General features: G+C 44.2%; 1 protein-coding gene across 1 annotated transcript in view; it reads left to right on the top strand.

The window, feature by feature from the left end:
• Positions 1-3,832: 3,832 nt before the first annotated feature.
• khdrbs2 (KH domain containing, RNA binding, signal transduction associated 2) overlaps positions 3,833-20,972 on the top strand; it is a 122,971-nt gene continuing 105,831 nt past the window's right edge. The window contains exon 1 of the mRNA XM_063192270.1: positions 3,833-3,923. Within this exon, the coding sequence (XP_063048340.1) occupies positions 3,833-3,923 (91 nt within the window). The remainder of the gene's footprint in view (positions 3,924-20,972) is intronic.

The raw sequence follows: 20,972 nt of genomic DNA, 5'->3' as shown, positions 1-20,972 counted from the left end.
GCTGCTCTTCACCATAGCAGACTTAATGTTCAACTTGGAACAAGCATCACTTGCAGTTTTAATGTTGACCACTAGAGAGCTGTAAAAATCCATTTTCATCTCCCCTCACAATTTATACTGCAGCTACGACATGTTACACTGATTATCAATAGTAGGCTGTTACCCGACTCAAGTTTGGAAATGTAGGACATCAACACCTGTGCAATACCTCCACAAAATACATGCTGAACTAACTACCGTCCTTTAACCCGACAGAACAAAATCTGTGAGAGAAGCTATGCCCAATGATCTTGTTGTCAACACTAAATGCACATCTGCAACTACATACACACATAAACTATAAATTATTACTTTACATTGTTGCACATTCCTTATTACATTAATTCACATAGATATTCATGGCCTCATAGCAACTTAGTCTAATAACTTTGACCAAAGTATACATGATGGGCCTACATTCTACTGTAAACCTTTTTTTTAACGTTTCTGTCTTTTCTTTTATTAACAAAAACATGTTTCAGTCAAATCCTCTGTTAGAAAAAGTCACACTTCATGAACTAGACAACTTAATATAAACACATGTGCAAAATGAATACAACACATTTCTGCATATACGCATGAACGGCCATCCGGGTACTTTGCTCGTAAATGTGCGTTACGCCCCTTTGTAGGGGAAAGCAAGCCGAATGTCTCATTAACTTACATGCTGCATCGGCTACCCTAAATGAACACAGTCCATGCTTCAGCAACGGCTGTTTGGCTATATTATTTGAACAGCCAGCAACACAACACGTTTTCCGCATGTTGCACGTGAACAACGCTAGTCTACAGGTCCTTGTCTTTCGTTTATTCTTTCCCAACACCACCAATTGACTTGCATTGGCTTTTCCCCCAATGTTTTCCCCGAAAAAAGGGTGTAACGCACATGGAAAACGTCATGCCGTTCATGCGTATAGACCCAGGCAGGTGAAGATTTCAGGATCCATGCCCCACCTCATATTTATACTGGAGAAACCCATATCACCCAGCACTCTAGCCATTAAATATAGACAATCCAAAACTTAAAAGTTCAAAGAACAGAATGTTTCTCCGAAAGCCATTGATCTGAAACCCCATGGCTGAGTGTTTGGACTAACATGGCATGGATGAACAGGAGTCTCTAGAGAACCAACTGCTTCACAATGGAATACAACAGACATCTAGAAACTACGGTAACTCACTGGAATACGACAGGAACTACCTTTTTAAAAATATACTGTATGTGTGGGGGGGCTTTGTTATCCTCGCGCGCCATCCTACGTACTTCCGCCAAGACCCTTGGCTCCGCACTACGTCTGGTACCTGTCCTCTGTGGAGCGATGTTGACCGGTAGGATTTTGACAAACGGTCCTACATTGTAATTTTATCCTACGGTAGGATGTTCTGTCAGACATGTCTGTTAAACGGTCCTACATCGCCATAGATAGACGTCAGACATGTTTGTTCAACAACTTAAATCCTGATTTTTCCGAAAATGCCCTTCCTGCTTCCTGCAATCGCGTCAGATCAAACAAAGTCCAGACCATGAAAACGAAATGGAAATGGTAGTATTATGGGATGGTCAGGACCAGGCTAGGGCTTTGTCACCTTTTTATTTATTTTTGGACAGTACGGTGAAGAGTGAGACAGGAAATGAGTGGTAGAGAGAGAGAGAGAGAGAGACGTGGAAGGCTCAGGAAACAAACTCGGGCCGCAATGGAACCAAGGTCCCCAGCAGTGTTACAGTGCGGTGACCAGGGTAGCCGACACGGGGGCGCTAATGGGTATGTTGTCCCGGGCCCCGGGAGAGAGGGGGCCCAGAATTGGGTCCTCATTACATTGCATGTGTCGCATGGGGGGCCCTTTCGGATGACTTTATCCCGGGCCGGGCAATGCTGTCGGCGGCCCTGGCGGTGACCTACCGATTGAGCCGGCTGGGCCAGCTATACTTACCAAGGAATACAACAGACTTCTTCCAGCTCTGCATGAAGTGAAATGGATAATGCACAACCAGGGCCACTGACAGCCTCGACCAGGTGCAGGGGTTAAACAAAAAGGGGTCAACATATCTGTTTGTCCCCCTTTGCCGGCAGTGCCTGTGCATGGCAACCCTATAGACAAAATGCACCACAGATATTGTGTTGTGAATGACTGGGTGTGTTGAACATCACCAGGGGCAACGTAGCAGACGACTCCCCCTTTAACTGCATTAATATCGGTAGGCCTATAAAGAATGTGCAGGTGACTGCTGAATGGTGACAGTGATGATAGGCACGGCTCAGCATACCACCCTACCACCTGCTTATCCCGCGTGCATTTTTTTTTAAAGCATCAGTGCAGCGCTTTTCGTAAAAAGGGAAACTACACAATTACATTCCAGTCATGAGCCACAACAGTGTTGACACCCCCCATGCAGATGTTTGCCCACAATTCTCTAATCCATCCAGTCATTAATTAGACAGGGAGTGCTCTCTCTCTCTCTCTCTCTCTCTCTCTCTCTCTCTCTCTCTCTGTCCCTGTGTGTGTGTGTGTGTGTGTGTGTGTGTGTGTGTGTGTGTGTGTGTGTGTGTGTGTGTGTGTGTGTGTGTGTGTGTGTGTGTGTGTGTGTGTGTGTGTGTGTGTGTGTGAGAGAGAGAGAGAGAGACAGAAAGAGAGAGAGAGAGAGAGAGAGAGAGAGAGAGAGAGAGAGAGAGAGAGAGAGAGAGAGAGAGTGTGTGTGTGTGTGTCTGTGTATGAGTATGAGTATGTGTATGTGTATGTGTGCGTGCATGTGTGTGTGTGTGTGCATGTGTGTGTGTGTGTGTGTGTGTGTGTGTGTGTGTGTGTGTGTGTGTGTGTGTGTGTGTGTGTGTGTGTGTGTGTGTGTGTGTGTGTGTGTGTGTACACTTCTACTTCTGTATGTGTGCCTTGTAAAGGCGTTCAGTCACACTAGTCTAATCAATCGTGCCGAATTGCAGCTTGGAACAAAGCCATTCATTGGTATTCCTCCTCACACCAAACATAGTGGAATCTTTATTACAACAAAGACATGACAATTGGTTTGCATTTTACCCTTGAGTGATAAAGTGTAAGCAAATATGTCAATAGAAATGCATTACAAATGTGGTTCATAATGTTGTGCTGGGAGATTCACTTTCATTCCTGAGGATTTTTTTTTAAGCCAACAGCATTTTTTTTCTTTTTCCTTTTACTCAGTGGTGTTAACACGGCTGGATTCTTTTACTCGGAGTTAACACATGACATGCCAGTCTTAAGGGTGCCTCCAACTATTTGAACAAAAATTACATATGCATTCTGCTCAGCGAGCACTGCACATCCATTCACTATCCAGTAATGGCACCATTTGATACTTTTACCTGTCAAGATGGAGAAGACGTTTCTCACACTCTCAACAATGTTCTATTTCTTCATGTCTGATGCAGGTGTTTGGTCGTCACCGTGGACAGCCGAGAGATGGTCTGTAAGGAAAACCCTGTGGCTGCCTTGCTTTATATTGAACATCTTCTATGCCGTGAACAGCTTGTTCTGTGATAGGACCAGTAGAGGCTGGAAGGGGCGGGCTACAGACTTGCATTCTGTAGCTAAGGTAGGGAGAGTTACGATACGGTCCTTACGGGGGAGATGGCTACACAGCCCTGAATACTTCTACGTTCCAATCTTGGTGCTGGTGTTATCTACAACAGGCTTTTCTTTTACCCCCTTTCTAAAAAACCTGCCCATATATTGCACAGAGCGGACTCACCAACAGCCCCCAGAACATAGCCACTTTTGCCGTCTCACCTGCACTTGCGGTGGTCAGGAGAGGTACCGTAAAATGGATCAGGACAAATACTTACCGGAGCTGATGGCCGAAAAAGATACCTTGGACTCCTCGTTTGTTCATGCAATTCGCCTCCTGGCAGAGGGTAAGATGCTGCACTTTTAGTTCATAGATAAGATCTATTCTGCTGGTGTTGTTTATCTATATTAAGCAGCAGCCTGCGGTATCCTCTGGTTTACCATTTCGGATTTAGAATGTGAGATTATATTTTGATAGCAATTATTTTGTGGTTCTGACCTTTGATTTGGTATGATGCATTTCCTATGTTAGAGTGAATCTCTTTCTAGTGAAGAACACATTAATCCTGTAACTAAAGATTCATTTTGCCGCGATCCAATGTTTTCTTTTTTTCATTATTTCTTTTCCACTATCGTTTGGTTGAAGAGCATCATTGGTGCGCACAGGCTCCATGTGTTTGACACTTCCGAAGTTCCGTCTTCTGCTGCTTTGCCAAAACTATAGACATCTGTGAATATGAACGTGAATTTTAAGTAGGCTATGACACAGTACAGCGCTGGTAACAGGCGTTGAGGATTTATTACGAAATCTATATCAGCAGGCTATTTCTTATTCAAAACCTGCAGTGCCGTCTGAAATATCAGTTCACTTCACAAGTCTTGCTCTACATTGCATCTAGGCTGTATCGATACTCCTAGGCTACATTTTCTGATTCTAGACAATAAAGCATGATGTAGTCCATTCCAACTGACACACATTTGGGCTAGTGCAGTTAGTTCCCACACACTATATATATTAGGCTATTACACATGAAGTCATAGGCCTATTATCAAGTCCTATTATCAAGTCATCTTTTGTCACAGTGTCATGTGAAGGACACTGTGACAAGTGATAATTCAGGAATTGGATGTAGCCTAAGTTGTCAGGCTATGGTGTGATATTACTGTCCAATTACAATATCACCATTTGGTTGCACTGAGGGAGGGATCTCACACCCCTCCTTACCTCTCCTTGGAGAATTTAGTTAGGCATATTATCCTCTCTCTCTCTCTCTCTCTTGGCTAATAGGGCGTTTCATAGAGTGCATTAATTTACTTACAACATCAGCAGATGCCACAATTCCACCCAAAATTCCTTAATGGTTTGTCAAACAACCACACATAGGCTAATTCAGGAGGCACCCATAGGCCTATATATTGTTCTGCTGATTGTGCGCTGGCAATAAAATGTTCTACGAAATTATTACTAACATGATAATTTACAAGTAATGTACAACTCCAGCCTAAAACCAGCAAAGCATAAGAATGAAGTAATCACACATTTGAGAGCTCTGGACACTTTACAGGAATAGATTCACCTCTTCAACCATCAAAGTAGTCTGCTGTAATTCTCAATCAAATCTCAATCAAAGGACTTTCCTTTGGCTGTGGTGATCACATTTACAGTATATCCACAACATTTACTATAAATTGGAAAAGCAATATTGTCAGAGCAGTCTGACCCATCCTTAACCTCTCGCCCAGTCTGCCAATGAGAAGAGCAACATTTTGTGGTTATATTGTAACTCTCCAGTTCTTTGTCACATCACACAAAGGCCAATGTGGCCAATGCCATCCCACTTGTATCTTCATAATCTTACCTTCTCTTCGAATGTAATACATAGTCCAGGGTCACGGTCTCCAAATCTACCAAGCTTGTTGTTTTTCTTTCTTTCTTTTTACTTCGAACTTAACCACTGAATGGTCCACTCTTTTTTCCATGCTCAGAATCTCCAAAAAGCAGGCTTGTGTGTTTTTAGACTGGCTGTCTCTGGGTAGATTGTTTAACTTCATAGGGGGTTGGGGAAGGGGAAGAGGAGAGACGTGTGTGTGGCATCGCCTGTGGGGCCAGATGATGTGCATGCGTCTCTGTTTGTTTTCCAGACAGATGCAAGAATCAGTCATTTTTTGGCCAACTGTCTTTGTTTACAAACAAAGCATGGAATACAGTAAATAGGGCCTATTCTGCATGTAGCCAATATTGACTGTCTACATTAAAAGCGTGAACACGCCAGATAAATGCACCTCATGAGATTGTGACCAGTTGTGGTGACCGTGAGATCAGTGTATGTCATCTTCGAATGTTAGTGGGCTACAGGTCAGAATACAAAATAAGTCTTATGCAGTAGACCTTTTTATGTCTCTCAGGCCAAGCAGACCGTTCTAGTTGGTGAAGTAGAGTTGTATGTATTGCATTGAACTAATTTACGTAATAATTTAGTGGCAGTGATTTATCTTTAATTGTGGCCTGTTGATTTGTTTGATTGCAGTTATTTGCCTGATATTTCTGTGGAATGTGTCACGGAAGAGAGTCCTATATGAGAGAGTTCTACTTACAGGACACTGCCTGCATCAATCTAATTCTCCCAGTTGAAACACGCTGCAGCTTTACAATATCATTTAAATGAAAACCAGGTCAGTAGTTTAAGGCAATCCTGTTAACAAGCAAACTGGCCAGCTGCAATCAAACCTGGAAGATACGGTTTTGACAAGCCCTGTGGAAAAAAAACCTATCAGCTATAGTAAAACATAAAAAAACAGTCAGCAAGCAAACTTTTGAAGTTTTTCAAGTTCATGAAGTTCTAAAAATGCAATCTTATTTAAGAGATATTGGCAGGTTACTCTCAGCTCCATCTCACATAGTGGCTTGAATGAGTCATGAATAATTCCAGCCAATAACCACGTTGCTTCTGTAGCATAGAAGGAGAACTCTACTTTGCAAAACTTTGCAACCGTTTTTGGAGAAGACATCAGGTGCATTTTGAAACGCTTATATAACATACTGTATGTACTTTCCAACATACAGTAGGCCTACAGCATGTTAGACTGTTACCTAATGCAAACTGCACTGTAAACATACCGGTATACAGATTCAAATTACACAAGATGAGATTGTTGTTGCCCTCTTGTGTGTGCACGTACTGAAATCTTGCCAAAATCTTGCTGAATTTAGGAGTTTATTTAGTTTAGTTTATTATTTATATCAATGGAGTTTATTGGTTGCTCAGGCTTTTTCCCTGACCATGCAGCCAGATTGATGCTTGTTTGTTGGTTGGCGGGGTAGCCACAGGAGATCAGAGGAAACTGGCTGGGAAATTCAGGAGCAAATTATGAGTGAGCAGAGAGAGGGTCCGAGGCACTCCGAAGTAAAGTTAAAAGTCCTTTATTTTTCTAAATGGGACATGTTTTCCTCTGGACATCGGTGAGAACCTGAAGTTTTTTAAAGCCTACCCACAGACGCAACTCTACCTCTCTCTCTCTCTCTCTCTCTCTCTCTCTCTCTCTCTCTCTCTCTCTCTCTCTCTCTCTCTCTCTCTCTCTCTCTCTCTTCAAATGATGAGTGAGTTGATGGAGGGAGGTGAGTTTAGGACACATCATGAGTAGTGTTCCTCTGGCTGATGAGGTGGTTCATCCCCTAGTCGTTTTGGGTAGAGTGCGCACAAAGTCAGTAGGCTCGTTGGTGACGACGCAGAAAGATTTTTGCTAGGCAATGGTTATGCGCACTTAGCCAGTTTGATGCATTGTGGTTAGAAAATTCTAACCAGAATGCATCAAACTGGCAAAGTGTGCATGCCCACTGCCTAGCAAAAATCTTACTGCGTCGTCACGACCAAGCCTATTTGTTGCAGGTGCTAGACAAATGTGTCAGACAGTTGAAGAAGGTAGGTCTGTACACTGCGGAATAAGCTCCAAAAAATAAAGTTCATTGAATTGCCTGACGAAGATCCAGTTGTGATCTAAAAGTTACTGTTTTAATTCAATAAACTTTATTTATTTGGAGCTTATTCCACAGTGTGCAGACCTACCTTCTTCAAGTGTTTCAGCCCCTATACACTACACCCTTACCAGAGGAGGCCAGCGACAGGCAGATCACACCTGCGCTTGCATGCCATGCCCAATGACTATGTTGCCCTGTGTTATCCTTTCAACTTGGCTATTGCCATTCTATAACATACACGTGTAATGGTGACAGTTTCTGAGGGCATTTTAATTGCTGTACGCACAGTTCTCTCGATGAGGAAAGTTAACTTCTTTCAATGAGATCTCAGCGACTGCCAAGATCTTGCTCTGAAAACCTTTGCAATATATTTTTGCAATATCTCAATATAAGCTTCTTAATCTTGAAGGCATACATTCGAGAACTCCATTTTATTTCCCCTGGTGCTACATTTTTTCCAGGTGGTTGTATTAACCTAGGAAACTAATTTTCATCCATCTCTCTGTCTGGAAATGAAAAGTCAACCCAGGGTTTATTTATGTTCAACAATCAGGAGTTCACTGACTGACTTGTGTACTATATCCAGATGTATTAGCCATTGTTCAGGGCAATTGCTTTTATGGGGTAAATGTGCTGTTGATATTTGTGATGACTCGACGCGCTTCCATTTACTTAAGAAGACGTTTTTTTGATGCAGAATCATCCAAATATACAACTATTTGGCTATAGTATAGTGTGTTGTGTTAGCCTATATCAATCAATTAACCAATCAATCAAATATGTGTTACTTATATAGCACATTATCATACATAATTGTCATTCAAAAGAAAAGAAAAACAAACTGTATTGTATCATAGAAAGTAGATAATTAATTAACTATCACCAAAGGCAGATGAGAATAAAGCTGTTTTTAATTTCTTTTTAAAAGAAGATACTGTTGGGGCAGTTCTAATTTGGACAGGAGGTTGGTTCCAGCATTTTGAAACACAATGACTAAATGCCATTTCACCCTGTCTAGATTTGACCTATAGTAGACACAACCAGTGAGATTCTGAAGACATCAGACATCTATCAGGATGATATTGCTCAAGCATAATTTACAATATCTTTAGGGTCTAAGCCATTTAGTGACTTAGAAACTCCCAGAAGAGTTTTAAACTAGTATAGTATAGTGTAGTGTAATGCAGTGTAGTGCAGTGTAGTATAGCATGGTACAGTATAGTGCATTCTCACCATTTGGTATGTGGCAGTGCAGTTCATGCCGGCTGTGAGGCTTCCTGCTCATATTGTAATATCTAGCCAAAGGGTAGGCTGCATGCTTAAGCGTCAGCTGTGTCTGCATGTGTGTGTGCGTGCGTGCATGCATGCGTATGCGCGCGTGTGTGTGCGAGCGTGCGTGTGTGTGCATGCGTGCGTGTGTGCATGTGCGTCCGTGTGTGTGTGCGCGTGCGTGCGCGTGTGTGCGTGCATGCGCGTCCGTGTGTGTGTGCGCGTTTGTATGTGTGTGTGCATGCTCTGTCCCCTGTTGCAGTGAGCGCAGGCATGTTGGGAACCTCTACAGTCCTTTGTGGATGTGACTGCTTCTGGAAGTTTAATTGCCCTGAGTTGAATGCTTGCTGCCGTGGGTTGTCAGTTTGGAGGGGTGGGTAGGAGCAGTGGCAGAACAATTGCACACAGGGCCACAGGGCAAAACGCTAATAGGGCCCCACATACAGCCTGTCAAGGTCATAATAGGGCCCCCACCACACCAATACGAGAGGGCCCTGGGCCCAGGGGCAGATGCCCTACTTGCCCCCCCTGTAGCTCCACCCCTGGGTAGGGGTAATGTAAGCATAAGGCAGAGCTTGAAAATGAAGTCGGGAACAAAAATATGCGCCTCTACCGGCAATGATAACCCCCCCAGGGGCTACTGAAATAGAATAAGACCCGGAACTGACAAAAACATTCTCAAGAGCCTGGTGGATGCGAAAATCGTGAAAATTATTGCACAAGGCCCATGTCAGAAGTGTCACAGAACTTTGACTGAATGGGGAAAACATAATGTGTTTCTTATATGATTTGTTTTTCACATTTAAAGCTATTTCTCGTGGACATGACATAAATGTTGCCAATACAATATACAGTATCAGAAGCACTCTGCATTTAGATAAGATGGACTTGCTGATGAATCGATTCCCTAATCCGATCAGAAACATCTCATTCATGTAGGCCTACAACATAGTCCTATATTGTATTCTCACACTTTTGTTCTTTACAGCTTTATTATTTAGATAGGGATGTGAGAGAGACATGGAAAAGGAGTGGGAAGAGAGAGATGGGGAAGGATGGGGAATCGGGCCAGAATTGATGTTATGGTACGCCGCACTAGTCCTCTGAGCCACTGATCCCCCATATTCTCAAACGTTTAGCCAATGGTAGTCAATGGTGTCCATGTATAAATAAAGGACTTTTAATACAGACTTCAGAGTGCCTTGGACCCTACAGTAAGATAGCCATTACAATTTTGGTGACAGTAAGGTTATAGCATACAGTAGGCTCTGCGCTAAGGGGTTTGTAAGTTACCACTCTGACCACTCTCTTACTGAATACACACGGCCAGGGAAGAATTACGTTTGTGGATATGGATTCGCTGAAAGTCCACATTACCAGAGGGTCAAAATTGCAGCTGTTTTGGCTTTCAGAAGGAAATTTGCATAGTATGATGCACTAATTCCAGACAATTGGAATAGGAGTTAATCAAAGTCCGAGCCAAGTCTCCACCGCACATTACGAAAGACAAGAAGTTTTTAAAAAGTGTGGCTATACACAATTAGATCTACCCACATCATTAATCTTCTGCAGTGTTGGGCAGAGGGCAGCATTGGTGCGGCCGAAGCCGAAGCATTAATTCACCCTGGCTAGCATTTCTCTTTAAATGTCACAAATCACACTGACATTGTACAGTACAACAGAATACCAGCAAAACAAAGAGCCAGCCAATGTCAAAGCATCTTTTCATTTCACAGATATGCAATGTGAAAAATATGTTGAGCAAAAGTCAAGTCACCTTGCTCTCCAATTTGACTGAGTGTCATCAGAATCTATGTAAGATGATGTTCACAGTACATGGCATTACTGAGAAGTTAGTTACGCACAGTCCGGTGATATATTATACACTTGACACTTGAAATACTCTACGCAACAAGACATCTTGACTGGATTAAGTTTCCCATGCTAAATAATATGTATTATCTTTCCTCGGGTTTCAGTAAACGCACACCGTTTGGGGTGCCAACGGCAGACAATCCGGTGATATATTATATAAACTTGAAATAATATGTATTACAAATTACAATGTGTTCAAATAGCCTAAAACAATTGCATGCAATCCCTGACACAATATACAGGGCGGAGGGGAGTTCAACCAGACCAGAGTCCCTCTACTCGGTCACTTGTGTCACTCTGAACAAGAAGACACATGAGACGGTTCCACGTACAGCATACCGACGACAGGGATGCTTCTCATTCTGGACACGCAATCCATCCATGCTTGAATGCTTGAAGACTCTGTGTGCATTCACTTGGTGCTCGTCGTCTTAAGTGACTGTGCGTCCCGTTTCTCAAATAACCATTCTAAGTGCATACTACTTCAGGCAGCTCCCCTTTGCCCCCCTCAGCACTCTCCACCATGAGCACTAGTGGGGATTGGCCTTTGCCTAAGTACACTGACCCATAAAGCGGTGCATTAAGTATGCCGCCCAGGTGTGAAAGCACCAAAGTGCCCTTAACCAAAGAGTGGATAATGGGACTGAGCCATGACGTGACATTTTCTTTCACAGACTGCTGGCACGCATTTATAGGCTGATTGTCTTTAAGCTGATTGTCTTGATAATTTTCCTATGAAAAAACCCCCAAAGGAACACTTACTGCATTTGTAACCAATGATTTATGCGCTCATGTTACAAATGATATAAGTCTTGATGACTGTTATGTTAATGTGTCAAAATCAATGCAAATCATGTTTTCTTTATCGTTAATTTTTAACACGTGACCTTCACGACATTAAAAGTCAGTAAGTTGTCAGTAACTTGTAACCTTGAACTGTCATTGGATTCCAAAAGTAGTACATGAAATAGCCCACTGCGGAAAAAAAGGCAAGTTCTTAAGCCCCCCCGAAAGCCTGTAGTCTTGTTTGGTTAGCTTACTAAACAGGCTCAGGGGTGTGGGTTGCACAGTATACTGTACACATACACATGCAAGACTTCGGAGGCATTTTTGCTAAAATTGTCAAATCCCTGCATTTAGCAACTATAGATTTAGTGGTTTTGAAAGGTTTTTTTTTTTTACTGTACCATGGAACCAATGTCAAAACCAGTTGAGACGAAACAAGCTTTCCCTTTAAACTGTTGTCCACAACATTTCTTTCGTGTTGCGTTTAATTCTTGCTCTAACAGTAGGTCGTAACAGAGTCTTGGAGTGTTGTAATGGGTGAACCCACGGTACTAATGCTACACAGAGCAGAGTTGGAACAAAGCTGGTAGCTTTTCTACTGCTGGCGCATTCAGGCCGACTGAGAACCGTGCCAGTGCCCCTACCCGCACCTGATCGTGAACCGGTCGCGAGATCTTACGCGAACCGTGACAACAACGTGGACGTCAGCAGGCTCATCCGGGTAACACAGTCAGGTGCGGAAAAAGTTCAGAGCACAGGTGTTTCGCAATTAAGCACTTTAGTGTGGAACCTAACCGGTGCCGGCACTGGCACCGGCACTATTCTGGTCAGCCTGAAAACAGTATTGCCTCTTTTGCCTCTTTTCCACTGCCGGTTTTCTGGTAGGCCTTCAGCTCCACACAGCGTGACTCGGCTGCAACTTTTTGCTTTTCGAATAGGCACGACACAACTCAATCGCAAAGCAAAAAGTGGCGGCCGAGTCGCGCTGTGTCATGCTGTAGGCCTACCTGAAAACCGGCAGTGGAAAGGAGGCATATGTGTGTCTGAGCTCGAGGAGTTAGCATTGTAGCAGAGATGCAGAAACGCCTGCATACCCGTCCTGCTGGTCCGCTCTCCTCCTTTGTCTTTCTCACTCTCTCCACAGCACTCTTCCATTTTGCACTGAGTCCTCCATCTGGTTCGTCTCACCTCCAGCACACCTGAGAGAAAAAAAATTGATTGAAAGCCAGGGGAACACGGCCAGAGTACGGAAATAGATGTTAGCCTGCTTTGCCAGGATCCCATCAGGCCAATGGCACCCCCTCCCTACATCCCACACAACTCCCCCAACTTGGAACAGTGGCAGACCGACTAAGGTCGTCGTATCAATTAACTGTATACTTTGCCTTTTAGAAAACAGCAAAGTGTTTAAGACATCCAGATGGCCCCTATTCGTTGAGAGAAGAATGAGCGTTGATGCATAGTGTCTGTTAGTGAGCAGGAGCATCATTGAAAGTGCCCTGCTGCCTTTTAGAGGTACTCCTTATCTCTTAGTTTCAGCCTTTAGACTTACAATCTCTCTCTCTCTCACACACACTCTCTCTCTCTCTCTCTCTCTCTCTCTCTCTCGCTCTCTCTCACACACACACACACTCTCTCTCTCTCTCTCTCTCTCTCTCTCTCTCTCTCTCTCTCTCTCTCTCTCTCTCTCTCTCACCCCTCTCCCTCCCTCATCCGCTTTTTCTCATCTCATGTGTGTGTGTGCCCAAAGGCCCACACACACACACACAAACAAAAACTGCATAAACTGACACAAAACACCTCAGAATTACTGGTAGCTTGCCATGCTTACATCATCTGTTGTATTGTGCCCAGTGGGTGTAAAGAAAATGTGTGAGCTCTCAGGTCACAGTGAAATCAAATCAACCTGAGATTTATTTAATGGCTTCGTTCTCGCATTGCATAGTCAGAACGCCAAGATGGATCGCGTCCTTAACTTGACTTTGACTAAATCTCCACCTGATTTGTTACTCTTCATTACTGTGTGGAAAGGTGGCCATAATTCCTTGTAGAGACATCCGTCCCTTCTACTCATTGCTGCCAGGCAAGATATAAATGTATTAGGTTATTTGATAATTTTTTTGGCAACATATGTAATTAACGAATGCAGTTAGATTACTGTATGTGAGTGAACGGTAAGCAGAGTATCAAAGTGATATCAGAGTGTAATCCTGCTAAGCTGCTTTAAGTGTTGACATCGGTTTACTTTTCCTGACACTCTGGTGCTGCAATCTGGTTGCAACACTGCATGTTGCTCAGAGGCCTTCTGTGAGTCCCTTTCAATATCTAACCTCTTGTTCTTTCTCTTTGCTTGTGCCCTCGTGTTAATGATAATAATAGTAATAATAATACTTTTGTTTTATATAGCGCCTTTCAAAACACCTAAGGACGTTTCACAAGGTATCAGTGTGGGAATGTGTGGATGTGTGCGCGTGTCAGTGCGAGAGCAAGTGTGTGCGTGCACGTAGGAGCATGTGCTTGTGGAACTAGCAGCCATAAGCCTCCAGGAAAAGATGTGTTTTAAGGTGTTGTTTAAACAGGTGAGGCAAAATGTCATTGAAGATGGGGGTGTTATTCAATATCTCACATTTCGCAAGCACAATTCAAACGTCATTTTGTCATTTGCAATCGGGATGTTGAATGGGTAAAAGTCCCCCAAAAGTTGTGCCCAGCCTGACAGCAAGGAAACTATTGTTTCGGAAGCTTGTAGTTTGTTTGGCACAACTGACAAGATTGGCGATGGGCTACGTATACGCCAAATGATGCATTCCTAACGTCCAATCAATGATAATCGTAATCGTAAACCACACGGCCCTGTGTTAACACATAAACAGAGTTTTAGAATGCACATTTGAAAACTAAAATAATCCCATTTAGGGGGGTAAAACACCCCTGTCACAATGGAGTTTTACGGATACGGATGAACGGATTTGAAAAATATCTGCATTTCAAAATATTCACATTTGTGTAACCTCCCCAAAGTCTAGGTGGGTGGCGGTCTTCGTTCCAATAAAATGACTCACCTCGTTAGATCTCCACTGCCCCCATATTGCACTTTATTAGCCCTCCTCAATGTGGCACCTCGTTTGCCTTGGCACTGCAATATCCAGTCAGTAGTTCATCTCTGGGGCCTTCGAGTTCATTCCATCTTTAGTAGCAGCAGCTGTAGGACAACGCATTCACCAACATGTCATCATGCCAGAGCGATAAGATACCAAGCTGACTTGAACCGTCTGCATTGTGCGTGTTAACTCGTGCTCCCCAACGCCAGTGACAGGTTAAAGTTATACTGTCCCATTTTTGGGTATAAGCTCATATTACACCCCCCTTTGAGTTAAATTATCGAGTTTTACCTTTCTCCTGTATGTTCAACCGTTCTCTGAGTATGACCACAAATTTTACCTCCATGCTAGCAGTTAACGTTGAATATGAGACCAGCTGGCGGCTAGTTGGACTCATAGAACTCAATGTTAACTGCTAGCTTAGAGGTACAATTTGCACTGCCGTACTCAGAGAACGGCAAGAAGAACAGGGGAATGGTAAAACTCAAGAATTTAACTCAAGGGGAGGTGTAATATGAGCTTATTTCCAAAAATGGGACAGTATCACTTTAAGTTTAGGCATGGTTTTGGTGAGGGCACAATTCCACCACTATTTCACAATTTCCCTTGCCTGTTTCACTGTTCTTAGCTAAAGTAAATCAGCAGAAATGTTAAGGTTAGGCATGGCTTTGATCAGGGCACAGGCACAGGCACATTTACCAACAGAAATTCGCCGGGGCAACAGAAATTTGCTGACATGGCGGGAAAACTGTGCAAACCTCGTCAAGTGACAAAAGTGCTTTCCCACGGCGGAATGCACTTGCATGACATAAATACGCCTTTGCATGATGACAGTCTGTATTCACTGTAGTGACACCCCAGACTATTGCCTTTCACACACACATACACACAGACAGTTACTCAGATTCCATTCATTTCATTCTGTTATCTCACAAACTGTGAGGCTGTAAATAAGTTAATGCGCAAATGCATGTTCACACACAGACACACACTGGCACGCACGCACGCACGCACGCACGCACGCACGCACGCACGCACGCACGCACGCACGCACATAGACAGACGCATACAACTTCCAGACACACACACACACACACACACACACACACACACACACACACACACACACACACACACACACACACACACACACACACAATTAGACCAAAATGGGTGTGTGTCTGAGCGAGGTGTGTCGCAGCAGGGCAGTAACGCAGCTCCAGTTGCCCCCCTTCGTCTTACGTCTTAGCGGGTTGAGCTAAGCACATTTAGCTCGTTTCCCCCACGCTGGGCTCCGCTAGCCAAAGGCAAAGGTTCAATTAAGGGACCCTCCAGTCTACCGATTAGCTGGAGTTTTAGTGCTTTTGCTGAAAGAGATCGAGATGAGACTGCAGTGGTGGGTGTTCGAGCACAGCTTGTAGCTAGCAGGGCTGGACTGGGAGAACAATTCAGCCTGGGCATTTTTAGATGCGTCCCAGCATCTCTATAAGAGGGTCTGTCTGTCCGTCCGTCCGTCCGTCCGTCTGAAACGCATTCCTTCAATTGTCTGAAACGCATTCCTTCAATTGTTCCTTCCTGTGGCCACAAGGCGGCAGAGTTGGCATTTTGGACCAGAGCGAATGCGTGCAAGCCAAAACGTAGGCCGTTCCTTCCTGTGGCCACAAGGCGGCAGAGTTGGCATTTTGGACCAGAGCGAATGCGTGCAAGCCAAAACGTAGGCCATATGATATGTAACCAAACCGGCAAGACTGATTGCATTTTGAGATAACTGAGGGGGGCATTCAATTTTCGGCATTGTTTTGCGTTTGGACAATGGGAGGCAACTTTATTTTGGTTCGTCAGAGACTCGCGGAAATGAACGATTTAGAAGTCGGCAGGCAGTTTTTGACACAGCTGTTTGTGCTCGGATAGAGGGGCGTTTGCATTGCATAACGCTCCACGACATGGAACCGTAATTAGTTGACAGGCGACCAGCAGCGCATACAGCCCTTCCTCTAAACGTGGACCTGTAACATTTGGTTAGCTTTTCTCCTTTCATAACATTCACATTTTCCTTTCTGCTTGGATCGAGGGCGTTTGCGTTGCATAACGCTCCACGACATGGAACTGTAATTAGTTGACAGCCCGCAGCGCCTCTAAACGTGGACTTTTTTTCTTTCATAACATTCACATTTCCTCCGCTTTTGTCCAGTCCACAAAATCGGGTTCATACGTCTGTGTGTAGCCAACGAGCCTCCCTTTTAATATTCCCTTCTGCCTTTTCAGTGAGTAGCCGAGTCAGTGTGCGCTGCGCTCTGAAACATGGCGCTAGACAGCTGGGCCATTGACATACGGTGTGTTACTCGTAGGCTACAAAGGGAGGTTCTTTCGTTGGTGGGCTCGTACCCCACAGGTGATTTCTATTGCGCTCAGAGAGAGCACGGGAGGAGCATAACAGCTAGCATTCTTAAACGGCATGGTTGACCTAGCCTGGCTCTCACGCAGACCTTTCGTGCTTTGTGCATCTTCGTTAAACTTCGTGAGCTCGCACGAGGGTCTGGAAATCTTAGACGAGACTGAATGGAATCAGATATTTCACAGCCTGTCCAATTAGAATCGCGGGCGGGATCGCAGGGTGGGGTATATACAACAAGTTCAACAACAACTTAAGAGGAATTCTAGATAACATAGCTCCAATTAGAACGACGACAAGGACCAGAGCTAGGTATTCACCTTGGATGAATGACTCACTTAGAGCCTTAAAAAGAAAATGCAGAGTAACCGAGCGTCTTTGGAGGAAAACTAAATTAGAAGTCCATAGACAATCCCTTAGGGATGAGATCTCCTCCTACAATAATGCGGTACGCTCAGAGAGAAAAGCATATTTTTCCAAAATCATAACAGACAACCAGCATAATGCGAAAGTTCTTTTTTCCACTATTGACCACCTGCTTAATCCAACACATAGCAATAACAACCTAAATGCAGCATCACATGCCAAGTGCGAGGAATTTGCTAGATTTTTTAATAAAAAGATTGCCGACATTAGAGAAGGCATCCAAGGTGGAAACGCAGCAATCTCTGTCGCCCACTCATGCTATACACCGAGGGGAGGGTTAAACCCCCTAGGAGACCTGAGAGCTTCCAAAAGTTTTGTCCAATTACAGAGGACGACCTCTGTAAAATAGTCAGGGAAAGTAAGCAGTCTACCTGCAGCCTTGACGCGATCCCCACACATCTGCTAAAAAACATACTTGGTTGCTTAGCAGCACCTTTACTGCAAATTGTTAACACCTCTATGCTTACAGGCATTTTTCCAAGCTCATTCAAAACAGCCATGGTAAAGCCACTCCTAAAAAAGACAAATTTAGATCAGAATTCTTTAAACAACTACAGACCTATATCAAACCTCCCCTTTATAAGCAAGGTACTAGAAAAAGTTGTATTTAAACAGCTTAATCAACATCTGGCTGGGAATGATATCTTGGAAAAATTCCAATCAGGCTTTAGAGCCAACCATAGCACCGAAACAGCACTAACCAAAATAATAAGTGATCTTAGGCTCAGCACTGCCGCAAACAAAGTTTCAGCACTTATCCTCCTCGACCTCAGTGCCGCCTTTGACACGATAGACCACAACATACTAATTGACCGCCTTGAATCTTGGGTAGGCTTGTCCGGTCACGTCTTAGAGTGGTTCAAAACATATATTACAGGAAGGCAGTTTTTTGTCACCATCGGAGAACACGTCTCCAACAAGTATGATGTGCCTTTTGGAGTTGCTCAGGGTAGTTGCTTGGGCCCTCTCCTCTTCTCTCTCTATATGTTGCCCCTGGGCTCCATCATCAGAGAGCACAATGTTGATTTTCATAGCTATGCCGATGACACTCAACTATATATCTCTGTCGAGCCTAGCCAAACCACTGCCATTCATGCCTTGACTAAATGCATGTCTGCCATCACAGATTGGATGAACAGTAACTTCCTAAAATTAAATGAGGATAAAACTGAAGTGTTGCTCATTGGGCCTAAGGAAAAACGTGCAAAACTCCACTCAAGCCTAGGTGACCTAAGCATACACATTAAAGATAAGGTTACTAGCCTAGGTGTGGTCATAGACTCGGATTTGAGCTTTGAGCCTCACATCAACAGGATAACAAAATCTGCTTTTTTCCATCTTAGAAATGTTAACAAAGTGCGCGGCTTGGCCCCCCAACAAGACGCTGAGAAACTTATTCATGCCTTTGTCACCAGTAGGATAGACTACTGCAATGCTCTCTTCTCTGGTCTCCCAAAAAAATTAATTGACAAATTGCAACTCATTCAAAATTCTGCGGCAAGAATCCTAACAAGAACCAGAATGAGAGAGCACATCTCTCCTGTCTTGGCAGACCTGCACTGGTTACCTGTCTCTTACAGAATCGACTTTAAGATTCTGCTCACAGTATTTAAAGCATTAAATGGACTTGCCCCTAGCTATATCTCAGACATGCTCTCTTTTTATGCCCCTGCTCGAGCTCTCAGGTCCACTGATGCCAAGCTGCTAAGGACCCCCCACCCCCCGCAGAAGAAGATCGGCGACGCCGCGTTTGCCTGCTATGCGCCCAAGAGATGGAACGCCCTCCCCATCGAGATTCGATCAACCACCTCCGTCGACTCCTTTAAGAAGCAGCTGAAGACCCACCTCTTCATCCTTGCCAACTCCTAGCTGCCAAGGCGTCATAGTGTCCCAGCTGCCGCAGCGCCCTTACCACTCGCAACCAGCCCTGGCAGGGGGCTCCCCTAGGTGGCCGCTGGTCTCTGCCTGAGGTTTCTTCCTGACTATAGGGGGTCTTTTTTTTCTCAGACTTCACTGAGCTTTTTTTTCCCCCTTACAAACTATGAATCAAGCGAAAGGGAGTTTTTCCTCACCCCTGATGCCACCAGGGGCCGCACCTGAGCGCCCAATCTCTGTGTGACTATCTATGACTTATGATAGGCCCAGCCACTATGGACCTTACACATCTAAGAATCCTGGTCCTATCATACGTTGACCTTATGACTCTACATTCTCTGTCTATCTCTTCTTCCTCTGCCTTCCTGCTTTTTCTGCCTCTCCTCTATACCTCTCCTTTTAAATCTATCTCTAAAAATGTTTTTTTTTTTCCATTTGTTAAGCACTTTGAGTTACATGCCTTGTATGAAACAGTGCTATACAAATACAATTATTATTATTATTATTATTATTATAGAGGGACGCATCTGTTGTCCACCTGTCGGCCTTGTTTACGTAGACCAGCCCCTCTCATATAGCCCATCTGCTTTTCTTTGATATTATTTCTATGAACTTTTCTTCGATATTATGGCTCACTCCATTGCCTGTGTTGATGTGGACCAATGGGCTGCCCCTTATAAATGGTGGGCTAGTCTCTAAGGGGAAAACAAACGACGACGACAAAACCAGCAGCATCAGCCCTTGAGGACTGCTGGCCCACCGGGAAAATGCCCTGTATGCTAGAATACCAGTCCAGCGCTGGCTTGTTGACTTAAGCAGTGATTTTCAAAGTGGGGGCCCAGGGACCTCTGGGGGGGCTCAGCAATGTGGAAAGAAAAGTATAGCAAATCTAGCCTGATTATCATGACTTACAAATCTCTTCGAAACTTGGTCTGACCAAGAGCATAACAGCTAGCATTCTTAAACGGCATGGTTGACCTAGCCTGGCTCTCACGCAGACCCTTCGTGCTTTGTGCATCTTCGTTAAACTTCGTGAGCTCGCACGAGGGTCTGGAAATCTTAGACGAGACTGAATGGAATCAGATATTTCACAGCCTGTCCAATTAGAATCGCAGGCGGGATCGCAGGGTGGGGTATATACAAGTCAGTGGTTGAAGTAGTACTTGATTTTAAAAAAGCCACGTGAATTCCGTGAAATCAGGTTCGAGCTGTTTTGAACACACATATGCCTTTCCAGAGCTAAGCGATTGACAATGTTCCAGATGGTTGGTAACAGCCATCGTGTGAGAACCAAGTTATGGTCGACCCACCTCCCTTGCTACTGGTCAAGGGCAGAACAGGCTGAGACAAAGTTTAAACCAAACATTTCTTAATCCCATTTGAACGTCTCTGCTTTAACAAAGTTACTACCTTGAATGGTTGGAACAACCGACAAAGTGGGTGGAGTTTCCCGCTGTGGAGGGAACCTGAAAGTACCTGAATAAACAATTTTCTTGAGTGTGTTGCTAAGCCGAAGGTGTTGTGTCACTGCGTAACGGGCAAGTGAGCAAGGGAGGACGGGAGTTTGCATAATTCGAATCCGTCCTTACTCTACTACAAGTAGAAGATGTTTGCTACCGGTATATGCGGGCCTTGTCATGGTTTAGTTTGGGAACTACAGTGCATCCTCCTCTCCCAGACTCGCAGTCTCCTCCAC

The sequence above is a fragment of the Engraulis encrasicolus genome, chromosome 24, assembly GCF_034702125.1.
Source record: "Engraulis encrasicolus isolate BLACKSEA-1 chromosome 24, IST_EnEncr_1.0, whole genome shotgun sequence".
In the NCBI taxonomy this organism is placed as follows: domain Eukaryota; kingdom Metazoa; phylum Chordata; class Actinopteri; order Clupeiformes; family Engraulidae; genus Engraulis; species Engraulis encrasicolus.
The sequence above is the reverse complement of the archived record's forward strand: the minus strand, read 5'-3'. Positions and strand labels throughout refer to the sequence as shown.